This window comes from Panthera tigris, chromosome F3 (assembly GCF_018350195.1).
Source record: "Panthera tigris isolate Pti1 chromosome F3, P.tigris_Pti1_mat1.1, whole genome shotgun sequence".
Classification (NCBI taxonomy): domain Eukaryota; kingdom Metazoa; phylum Chordata; class Mammalia; order Carnivora; family Felidae; genus Panthera; species Panthera tigris.
The window spans coordinates 39,244,609-39,256,955 of record NC_056678.1 but is presented as its reverse complement, the minus strand read 5'-3'; the positions used below and the strand labels follow the sequence as shown (position 1 = coordinate 39,256,955).

The window sequence follows — 12,347 nt, the reverse complement described above, 5'->3', positions numbered from 1 at the left end:
CCTCTGTTCTCTTAAATAGTAAACAAATGAAATCTGTATTCCTTCCTTTTATACATGGTGGAGAGTGTAACTTGTCCTGGGAGACTGAGCCAGGGGGTCATTTGCAAAATTGCCTTATTATGCTATTACTTTCTGGGAACAAATAAGTGACTTTTCGTCTTGGGATTGTAGACATACAAGCAATCTGCCCTATTAGTATATCACTTGATGGGTAATTTGCTGTGTTAACAAGAAAAAAAAAAAAGACAAAGGTTTAAAGGGGAGCATTCATCTTCCCAAATGATATTTAAAAATCACAACTTTTGCAGGAAGATAGGGTTTTGCAAACTATAACTTCAGTGGCCCTTCTTTTTTAATAGATATTTTTGAAACTGTCTTATCATAAAATCTTTGAGAGGAAATTATAAGTTTCAGAGATGTCTTGGAGGCCATGCCAGGGGAAAGAGGCTTTTTTCTGGACTTGTTCTTAGCAATGCCAGGTAGGCAATGCCCAGTGGATGGTCCACAAAACCTTCCCCAGAGCAACATTTCTTGAACTGCAGATCATGCCTCATTAGTGGGTCATGCAATCAATTCAGTGGATGATGACCGGAAATTTTTGAAAACATGAAGCAAATTAGACTAAAGCAGAATAGAATAAAAAACATCAGAGCGCATGGCATGGAGAAGTTCGTGTAATGTCTAGTGAAAACTTTGTTTTGTGTGTGTGTGTGTGTGTGTGTGTGTGTGTGTGTGTATGTATGTGTATGAGAGAGAAAGAGAGAGAGGGAGAGAGAGATCTGTTTTGGTACACCAAGTTCCAGTGTAAAATACATTCTTACTACAGGTCACAGTTTAAAAACTTGTATTTCTAGGGGCACCAGGGTGGCTCAGTCGGTTAAGTGTCCAACTCCTGATCTTAGCTCAGGTCAGGATCTCACAGTTTGAGGGTTCAGGCCCCGCATCGGGCTCTGTGCTGATGGTACAAAGTCTGCTTGGGATTCTGTCTCTCCTCCTCTACCCCTACCCCACTTGTGCTCACTCTCTCTCTCTCTCTCAAAGTAAAGACATACACCACAATACACATGTTTCAATGTGGGCTCCCAACAACTTACTTATTTGTGACAAGGTAAATTTATAAATGAAAAGAATACAAATTCTTCTGAATGTGAATAGTTACCTTCCAACTCTATATTTAAACTGCCCCTAAGTTATTCTGAATTCTACTTTTCTGTCTCTGAAAAATACTTCTATTGAATCACTTTTCCACATCAGCCCAAGGCAAACTGGAAAGTGGGTCAAATTTGTCTTCCTCTCATGGGGGTGCTTCCTACCTCTTTTCCTGGGGCGCCCCCACCAATGTTTGTACTTTCTTTCCCTTTCCTTTTTTCAAAGCATCTTCTCATGAAAGACTGATAAATGCATCAAACAGTATAAATGACTGATGATGCTTTACTATAACTCCATTCCCAAAGGTATTTATATTTTAGCCAAATATGAGACCTCACACCCTATAAAAGAATCTTGTAGAATTTAGCTGCAGGGCAAGGAAAAGAGAAATGTGGAGAGGAAGAGTGCTTTCGTAGCACCCTTCAGGTCCTAACTGTGGCTGGCGCTATTCCCTTCCAATGTCTCCTTTTTGACACGTAAATGATATGCATGATTTCTTTCCCCGGAGATTTGGGAACTACAACTTCAGCTGCTTTTCTTTTTTTAATAGATATTTGAAACTGCTTATCATAAAACCTTTGAGAGGAACTATTTTATGTTACTCGACTTTGTATTCATCTTACACCCACCTTACCGCCTGGCAAATTTTACATCTTTAATTAGTAGTAGTTATGACTGTGTATTATGTAATGACACTACTTTCTAACACATGTGGTAACATTGTTTCCCAATGTCAAATTAGGAAGAAAGCACAAATGCATGTTTTTATGCTGAATATGAGATGGTGTCATGTAAAACTGACACACACTTATCACAAAACCACAATAACAATTTTTAAATTACACTAATAATTTATTGAGTATAAAATATATGCTAGGCTCCCAGTACTAAGTATTTTGCCCACATAGTCTCACTTATTCCTTGCAAAACCTATTCAATGAAAATACTGTCATTCCCTGTATACCCCCTGCACCATAAACAGCACATGTACAATTTTACAGATGAGAAAACTAAGGCTCGGAGATTGACATCCTGCCTATCAAGACACAGTTACTGAGTAGCAAAGAAAGCCATGACCCAAAGCTAGTCCACCTGCCTGCAAGGTCAGTTTTGCTTTCCTCGCTTTTACATTCACCTAAAATTGTCCTTTTCATTTTCATTTCAAATACCTTACCTGTCGACTGAAGGACAAAGCTGTGAATGTAAAAACACCATGAAGTTTCCTTTGTTTGTTTTTGTTTTTAATGAAAAGCACTTTGATTATCACAAGGTGGTTACATACTCGGAAAACATCTGGCCTGACGAGCTAGCTCAATACTTTCTGCTCGTCGTCTCTGCAGTCTAGTATCTATCTCCACCTTCAAGCCATCTTTAAATGGAAAGATAAAGGACAAGAGAGTAAAGAGCTGGACAGGTGGACAGTCTCAACAGCATTGTGGTAGCATTCTACCAACTTGTTTGGATCCGTTCAGAAAACTTTTGTTTCCCTGTACAAATCACAGTGCTTAAGGACATCTGCTATGAAAAGCACCATCTTCCATTTGCACACAGCTTCCATATTCCCTAGTCCGTCTACACAGACAGTTTTTAATGGCCACCCTTTACATTAAAGGTCTGCTTTGTACTGTCCTCCTCAAGAGTTTTAAATCTCCTCCAAAAGTCCTAGGTGATCAGAGGCCACAGATGTCTAGCAGCCTCATCTACTCCCGTGACAGTAAAAGGAAGAAATTGGTTTTGTAACAGATACACTGAGAAATCAAATCCAGGATTCACTTCTGTTCTTAGAACAGAGAATGAAACCACTGACGACCATGTGTGCTATGGGAGGTACTCTTAGATTCCAAACTTCTATAGCACTTTCCCATATTAATTCAGTCTTAAGTTTCAGGAAATAAAATAATTATGTAGTTAAACAGAGATCCTTATACAAACAAGTACCGTGTTTACAATGTAGCAATCCATTAAAATCAAAGAGAGGCATAGATTATGAGACCTAAAACCTGAGCCAAGTAGACTAGCACTCACCATTTGCCCAATCCCCATCCAATGACAGTAAACATCCTATTGGAATCTGCTCAGAAAACAAAGGCTTTACCCACCTAATGTCAAGGTAAACAGGTAGTAAAAACCCATTTTACACTACTAACTGGTGGTATCATTTTCACTCTTTAGGGTCTAAACACAACTAAATTTTGGTATTTTTTTCTTTTAAACTGGCACCAATATACTACAGCTTTTTTTACTTGATAATTTTTAAGAAGTTCACTAGGTACTGGTTCACGTTGACTTAAATTTTATAGCCATAAACCATCTGAGTTAGAGGGAATAAAGACATTCTACTATTCAGGGAAAAAAAAAAAATTTCCTATAGTTTACATGAAATGCCATCCCCCTAGACTAAGAGCTACATAGAATAAAAGCCCCATAAACTTAAGCTGTGATAGTCCTGAAATCAAGGTCATAAGATTCTTCTACTCTGTAAATCATACAAAGAAGAAAAGTAAGGAAAAAGTATGTTCAGCACCACGAATATATTAATTAGGAACAGAGTTAGGTCTCTCTTGAAAGGGCTGTAAGCTGTAATAGCTGATGACATACCTTAAGTTCTCTGAAGAAGATACTACTCCTGGCCCACTCAACAATGGAGAACAGGGTTTGATCAGCCATTTTGCACATAAGCCCAAACGTGCTCAGCTTTTCATGCTTGCTTCGATTAGCTTGCTCTTGCTGCAAATAGGCCATGATTTTGGCCTGGACTTGAGGCTCATCTGGCTCACACTTCAGAAGTTCCAGTATCAGATGTGGGATGCTTGCCGGGGAGCTTGTCTGGTAACTATCCATATAGGAATAGCCCATGATCGACTCCGGTGAGCTGGTGTAGGGGTCTGGATACTCAGACTTGATGGCCCGGCTAGGAAAGTGACTGTATGTTTGGTAACCTTGCAGGCTGCCATGAGGTGGCATTGTCATGCTAATGGGGGAGGTTACAAAGGGACTTCTGTCATAGTCTGTGGGAGGCAAGGCAGCGTGGTTCAGAGGTAGGCCTTTGGAGGCAGAATGGATGTTCTGAATTGCAGAAGAGATGGTGAGCTCAGAGGGCATTGCTTGGATCACCTGAGACATGGCTTCTAGCTTAAGTCCATTGGCTCGGATGAGGGCTTTTTTCTGTTGCTTTAGGGCCCTGTCTCTCTTGTACATTGGCCCAAATTTATTCCTTCCCCCGCGCATTCGGTCAGCCCTTACCGCTGTAGGGAAATAAAAAAAAAAAAAGGAGTAAGGGTATAAATAAGATGGAAATTATTATCATTCTCTGGATCTCCAGATATCTAGAAATGTTGAAAATTGTCCAGAAGTGTTATGTGTGTGGTTGTTTCACACCATACCTCTCAAAGGCTCCCCCCCAAAACCGTGTCTTCCTTATTTATGAATTCTCTCCTCTAAGTGTTTGTCATCAAAAAAAATATTTTGGATACATGGGAACCCATTACTATTAACGCTTTGGTGGACTGAAAAGATTTCATAATTTTTGCTACACACAGGGGATCCTTCAGATTGCTAAGAAAGAGTATTGTGCCTGTTGTGTCAGAATTCTCTTTACAGAAACCCAAACTGCTAAGAGGAAAAACTAAAAAATCAAATAACCCATTTCTGGATTAAATTGTGAATGTTTTCCCTTAGAATATCTTCCTCCCTCAAAGCCATTTTGACTAATTTGCTGCAAAAGGATTGGGTACATGCTCTTCCTGGAAAATCATTCTCACCTGGACTTGATGAGCACACATCAGATAACCACCAGTTATTGTTTTTAATTTAGGCAGAACTGGACATAATTAAAGCAAATTCATTTCAGAAGCTGTCAAGACAGTCCACCATCACAGTGCTGTGTGGAGTCTGGGACCACGTCTAATAAGTGAGTTAGCAGTTCTCTCCAAGCCCATAGTGGCCAATGGCAATTAGACAGAAACCAGCGACCTCTGACAGCTTCTGACATGTTGAAATTGCTGGAGGTTAAGTTTTTGAGCTTTTTATCTTAGGATTAGTATGGCATTAAAAATTTATTGTGAATGCAAGGTATCCAGAATATTGCACAAGATAACAGAGAGTTTTTCATCTGGGTGATAATTTATTGAATATTCAACTATTTCACATCACTGTTAAAGAAGTAGACCTCAGCCCCACAAGTGACTTACAGTTAATAAAGCACACTTTTTAAGGTAAAGAAATGCAGCTTTTTCCTTTCATTAAAAAAAGAAGAAATCAAATGATATCATATGAAATCACAACATTTGATTTTTGACATTTTATCTTTTGAGTCTCATACTAGAGTAAACATCTCCCACAGTATTTTGCTGTCTGGAAAATAATAACGTGATTGGTGATAAAGAAATGAATGAGCATTTCTTTCTCGATCTCTTTCCCAATCTCTTCTTAAAAACAATACAGAGTTAACAGTTCTCATGATAACCAAAGTGGCTACTTCTATTGGGAAGGAATCTGTTAGCGATTCAGAAGATGTATTTGAAATCTTTTGAATATTTCTATCAAGTGTGAGTGCCACATAACAGAAAAGCCCCAAACAAAAGTAGCCTGTGCCTCCCTGATCAAATAAAATGCATTCTTGTATCTGGCACTGAACAGTGACCGGCATGCCTTATTATTACTTTCTTTGCACTGTAGTTAATCTGTGGACAGTCAGTAGGCTGGAGGCTGAAAAACAGCAACACACCATGAGAGTCCATGCACCAAATTATTTACAGTGGTCACACATTAACTTTACTCCCTGCCAATCTGTGCATTGTAAGTACCAGGTTCTACTCTTTCGACATAGTTTAACATGGCTTTTGGGGAACCACTTTCTTGTTCCTGTCAAACCAATGCTACTGATTTAATAGTTCATCATGTTTCACGTTTCCTACTCTCCACCTTCATTTTGCAGACTTGATCGTTATCTTACAAAAAAGAAAAAAGAAAAAGGAACGTGTTTTCCTACACCATCAAAACTTGCACTCTCTACGAGCAACTCCATTTCACAGTTAAATTAGCTTTGACTCTTGCTCAGGAGTCACGAAGTTAATAGTAACAATTATGACAATTAAACAATTTAAAAGATTAAAATCAGGCTTTTACTAAGTTATCCTGACTTGAAAACTGACAATACATTTTTTTTAATTTTTGCAAATTTTAAAATTTGTTCTCATTTCAATCACAGTCCTGTTTTCATCTCACCTGGCCTCTTTAGTGTCAGGTGCATCTGCTCCCCAAACTAAAAATTAAAAGAAAAGGGGGGGGGGGACTCCAAGATTGAAATTTTTTCCTGGTAGATTTCACCAGTATTTAAATGAGACTTGGACTGTTCTGCTGATAAAACATAAAAAGATCTTACATTATTGTCCATGGTGTTAGAAGACTAGGAGAGTAATGTTACCATATTATAAGTACAATGTTATTTTAAATCTTATGTCCTTGGAGAGTTTTAACAGGCAATAGTAGTCTTTAGAAGAAACTTACCTTCTAGCTTCATTCCAACACTTAGACATTTTTGAAATCGACAGTAAGGACAACGCTTTCTCTGTGTTTTATCAATTTGGCAGTTCTGGTTTTCTATACATGTGTACCTTTTATTATTTTGGACTGTTCGCTTAAAAAACCCCTATAAGACAGAGAAAATAGTGAGGCACAGTATAAATCTAACACCCGTCTCGTCCATTGTTTCATTTTAAGGAAATCACCAATAAATCTTTTCATTGAACCAATGAGCCTTTCCGTGGTTCTGTGGTTTGTTCTACATTTTAACAAGATCAACCCTCCAAAATGGTGCTGGGCCAAAGTGGAGATTTTTCTGGCACTAAAGTTATATTCCTAGAATAACATCAAATCTTGGGGAGATTTGGATATACACCATTTAATCTCGACGGACGGAGAAAAATACATTCCACATTGACCAGTAATTTCAAAAAAAATCTGTTTTCTTATTAACCTCATATTCCAGATAAGGTACTCATGGAGCTCTGCACCGTTTGTAAGCAGCCTGATAGATTTTAGTGGCAAATTATTATAAAATACCATTGGAAAAACTGAACAGCAAAACACCCCAGATTTTTTTTTTTTTTTTTTACAAATGTCAGCACTAGACTATCGAGAGCAAGAGGATTTAAAGAGTAAAATGGGAAAATGTTCATAATTCCATTGAAATTCATTCAAGTTGGGGAACTGTGTAATAAAAAAAAAAGTGAAACTGATGGAAAAGAAAAAATGTATAGCAGAGAGCTGAATTTTAGCACAGTGTGCTTTTCTTCTATTTCACCCAAAAGAATTCATCAAAACAAATTTTGTAGCTTTATAATATAATAACAGCTTTACCAGGATGCTATACTCTTTATGTTTATCTTACTAGCTATAAAGTGGAACAATCTTACTTTGTTATAGAGAATGAAGGGATTTTCCTGGCAGTGGTTTAAGTATTTGTACTAAGCTTTCTACTTTAAAAAATGTTGAGAAACAGCAAATAGTATCAAATGGACTGGGACTATATCAAAAAGGTCTGGGAGAAATTCTTGATGTATGGTTGATAGTAATAGGAAAAATTTAGTACATTTTAGATATTAAAACTTCTTGCATTTAAATAGGTCATATGACTTATTTATGAATGCCATTATACTATAAACTGAGATGTGCTTTCTTATCCTTTATGATATAAATCTTTTAAAAAATCTTCAAAATTGTTTTTGGAATAAATCAGGATGAAATCATGCAGTTGAGAATTTAGACTTTTATCTGTGGATAAAAAAATGTTTTAGACTTGCAGCATAGAATACTCTGAAGTTAAAATATATTTGGGAAATACTTTGTCATGTTCCCTCTCAAGAACAACGATGCTTTAAATATATATAAGTCAAGCAAAATCAATATTTAGGACTGTTAGAAATAGAAGTCTTTCTACAGATACATCACTTTACTACAATAAAATATTTTAAAGCCATGAGACGGGCAAAGTTTTCTAAACAGCATAAATTTTTTTTGCCTTTGGAATTAAATCAAACACATATTTCAAAGAATCATCTCCCTAGGACTAACTCTTTCTCTCATTTTTAATTGAGTCTATAGAAGACAGCCTCCATTTAGCTTTAAAAAGTAATCCAATGGTTTATTTTGGATTTAAACATTATATTTATCAGGTAGCAACGTGGAGGCAAACCTTGCAGCTTTCACAGGTGAGGAGCCCATAATGGTATCCAGACACTTTGTCTCCACACACCGGACAGAGTTCTTCAAGATCTTCATCATAAGAGTAATTCACCATTTTAAACTGAGACACTGAAACAAGAAAAAGAAATGTGTATACATATCTAATTAATTTACTATGTAGGTTTTAATCCTGCAGTGAAAAGCATTTTGGTGATCAGTGGGCAAATATCACGGGTAAAATATTATATATATATATATATATATATATATATATATATATAACATATATATTATATATATGATATTTTATCTTGCTATACTTAAAAAATAGTTTTATACAATGAAAGCAAAACATCTTTAGGACTCAACGAGCATGCACTTCCTATTTTTTTAACTTAAAAAGATTTCCAACTTCTTTTGTTAAGAATTTTAAACTGACCGCTGTTGAACACATAGGTCATAACTGCAAAACAGCAAATCAGAAAAGAAACATGAATTGCAGAAAGTAACCATTTAGAACTTCTTTTCAACCTTCTAAAGTTAAGATCCAAAATGTCACCTTTGCCTAAGGAAGAGAAGCAAGCTCTCGCATTCTCGCACTCTTGGAGTAAGTTTGCTGCAAGTACCCAGCGCATATCAGGATAGCAACTGCCGATTTGCAAACACTTGACCGAGAACCTGAAGCCCCAGAAACAGCTTTCCAGCAGCAGCCCCCACTTTTAACAGCCTGCGGCTCCCTACGTTCGAATCTGTTAGACTAATTGAAACATTCAGTTACTTATCGACAGGGCTCCTGTTCTGGATACTTTAGTCTCTTCACATTCGAAAACGTCCTGTTAAAATAAAGAAGGAAAAGAGGGAGGACGCCCGGATGGGAGGGGGGGGGGAAAAAAAAAGAAAAGAAAAGATACACAGGAGGGTTTGGTTTCGTCCCCAAGTATTAAAGTCCTGAGATAAAACTTCACATGTTTCCGATAATCATTGCAAAATATAAACACCTTGAGATTGCCCGGTTAAAAGTTAAACAGAAATCAGGCCGCGGCTACAAGCGGCTCACTGCGGGGATCGAGTAACCGCCTTCCGCCGGACTTAGCCCCTGCGAAGGCGTCATCGCAGCTAAAAGATGGATAAACTATGCACAGGAAGGACAGTGGCCAGGAGACCCCAGATGATACCTGATCTAGTCCCTTCCTGAGACTCACTCAGGGGCAGGTCTCGGAGGGCGACGCGGCGGGTATCGGTGCTAAGGGGCAGGTCCGCGCAGCCCAGCCACCAGCTGTACCCCTCCCGGGCACCTTCCTGTGAAACCCCGGGGCGCGCTGTCCTTTTCGCCCCTTGCCCAACTCTTGCTCGGCGACACACGGGCGCACAAATGCAGATTCGAGTTTAAGTTAATCAGTGGCGTTTGCAGGGGGCGGGGCGGGGGGGGGGAGGGAGATGGGGGAACCGACGGCCGGACAAAAGTTTCCTCTGATTTGTTTACCAAAAAGGAAAGAGAAATAGCTCCCACTGCATCCCCAAAGTTCCCGGCCACTCCATCACGATAACGTGCCCTCTTCGCCAAGGACTCGTTCTTTTCCTTTTTATCTTTTTAAAATACAGTGGGTTTTTTTGTTTTGTTTTGTTTTTTGTTTCTTTACGGATTCTGCAGGCCTCCGGGAAGGGCCGTGGGGAGGTGAGGTCACTGGCACCACTTCGAGGCTGAGGGCCGAGGACCGAGCAGCTGAGTTGAGACGTCTCTTCCCGAGACACAGAGCCCTGGCCTGGGGCTTAAACCGGAGTGAGTTAGCCAGAGTTTGGGGGTGGGGGTGGGGTCCCGGGAAAAGATGTTCGCGTAGAAGCAGGCGCCTTGAGCTCCGTGAAGTAGAAGTAGAGACGCTAAGCGCAGTCCTCCTAGTGGCGCCAACCCTAAGAGGTCCGCGCTCGGGCTTTGGGAAGCTGGGGGTTTGGGGAAACTGAGGGTTTAAGTTTGTTTATAGCCCCATCTCTTCCACAACTCGTAACTATTGTCCTGCGGCGTGTTTTCGGGACGGGAAAAACTGTACTTTACCAAGTGTGTTCTTCTCTACCTCCCCTTCTCCCAAAAAAGTAAACTCTAATTTCGCACCTAAGAGGCACAGCGAGGCAACCGTTTGCAGGAGGATTCGGTGCCCACCTCGGGGATCCAACGCCAAAAGACCAGGGCTGGGAATGGGGAGCCTCTTGGACAAAGACAGAGGCCTTGTGGGTAGCCAGTCGCTGCTGTGCGGGACCCGGGCATCTTTCAGAGTGTCCCAGGTGCCGTACCCAAGTAGGCTTTCGGAGAACGGAATCCGTTGGGGCAAAGAAGTCCCTGTCTTTAGAAAGTAGAGAGGGCCGTGGGGCCTTGGAAAGCTAGGGCCGAAGAGAGGCACGCGGATAAATCCCTCCACAGTAAGCTGTCCCGAAACCTAGTGGCGAGTCTTTCTGGTAGGACCAGGGCGCGTCCCCGGCTGAGCCCAGAGCAAGCAAGGGAAAGGGGTCCCCATCCCCAGGGACTTCCCGCGAGGTGCAGGCCGAGTGGCATAGAGGAAGTCGTGACCTGACCCTTCCCACGATGTTTTCGAACCCAGAGCTGAGCGAGCGGCCGGCGGCTTCTCCTGAGACCTGGGCACAATGGAAGTCTAACTTTCTGCTTTGGGACAGTAGGTCGTGTCAAGAACGCCCCTCCCGAACTTTAAAAGGAATACTACAGTGGCATTTCCCTCGCATCTCCCCCGCCCCCTAAACCCTTATTCTTGCCTCCCCTACTTCTTGATCCAGCGTTTCCCTGAGCGTCTTTTCCCTAGTCTTTCAGAAACGCGCGCGCCTGAACGAGGGGCAGAAACTTTCCTTTTGGACCTAAGATCGCGGTGGCCTCACGGGCGCCCAAAGGGCACTCCCTCTCCGCAGCTAGAGGCGGAGGGTTCCGGGATCCCGGTCACGGCGCCGCGTCCCCCACGCCCCGACTTCGCGGGACTCCCAGGTACGAGCGCCAATGCCTCTTTGGGCCAACCGGGTTCCTCCAGCACCCAACCCTCAAGTTAGTCTCAGGGGCCGCAGCCCCCAGGGGACGTCCACAGCCCCTCCTGGAGGCTTGGAGAGACCCCAGCATCACCGAGAGGTAACCGACCCACAGGCACAACGCACGCGTAGCCGCCACCCGCTTTCCCCAGTCCCGGCGGGAGACGTCAGGGGCCCTGGGCCCGAGCGCGGCAGGCGCGCCGCCGATCCCGCACCGCGGCGTGCACCAACCCCAAACTCTGCTCCAACTCTGCTCCCAACACTTCCCCGGCGCTTTCAAGTTCGCTCAAGGGGATGGCAGGAAGCGTTCCGGGATCACAGGCCCGCCTGCCCGCACATCCTGCGCGCGGGAAGGGGCGAGGATGGAAGACCACCGGTGACTTTTCCTAGCATTGTTCCCTCCCCGGCCCAGGGCAACTGCGATAAACTTCTGAAGGGCTTAATACAACCACATCTAGAGTCGCTATTTGGAATGCGGCGAAAATATAGCCAGCAGGGTTTGCTTTTTTTGTTGTTAGCAATCAAGAGGTAAGAAAACAAGCCGGGCTTCCACATCATTCCCAGCTCTGGGACTGTAGAAGAGGCATTAAGCTAAACCGGTGCCCCGTTCCCTCAACTAACTCGGCAATACCCGCGCAGAGGATGGGGGTGGGATAATTTGGGATTTCTTCAGTTCTGTCTGCGGTTCTGAAGTTGTCCAAATTAGAGCCAGTTCGCAGTGTCCCCCTGGGCTTTTGGGGGTGCCCAACATGCATTCTAACGCCGCTAAGACCAGCTTTCCCGGAGCCTCCTCTCTTTGTGGCTGACTTTGCTAAGCAGGGTGTTCTTCCTCCACACACGAGCATTGATTAAAGTTCCCACCGATTCCAATGACCGAGAACCCGCTCCGGTTTCCAGTGAGGCATTTCATTTCTTAGAATGATCTTATTATTTTGAAGTATCTTTAGCCTGAAGCTGCCCCCCTCGGGTTGCCATAGAGCTTGAAACCTCTC

General features: G+C 42.0%; 1 protein-coding gene across 5 annotated transcripts in view; it reads right to left on the bottom strand.

Annotated features, from left to right (window-relative positions):
- Window positions 1-12,347, bottom strand: part of NR5A2 (nuclear receptor subfamily 5 group A member 2) — a 124,321-nt gene that overhangs the window by 111,524 nt on the left and 450 nt on the right. For 2 of the 5 annotated variants that reach the window (XM_042976465.1, XM_042976464.1), the window contains exons 2-4: window positions 8,345-8,463; window positions 6,658-6,799; window positions 3,748-4,394 (exon numbers count right to left, since the gene is read on the bottom strand). In XM_042976465.1, coding sequence (XP_042832399.1) covers window positions 3,748-4,394; window positions 6,658-6,799; window positions 8,345-8,463 — 908 coding nt within the window. Of the gene's footprint in view, window positions 1-3,747; window positions 4,395-6,657; window positions 6,800-8,344; window positions 8,464-8,893; window positions 9,033-9,509; window positions 9,633-12,347 lie in introns of those variants that run through there. The other 3 variants (XM_007086436.3, XM_015539400.2, XM_042976463.1) reach the window with 3 other exon arrangements.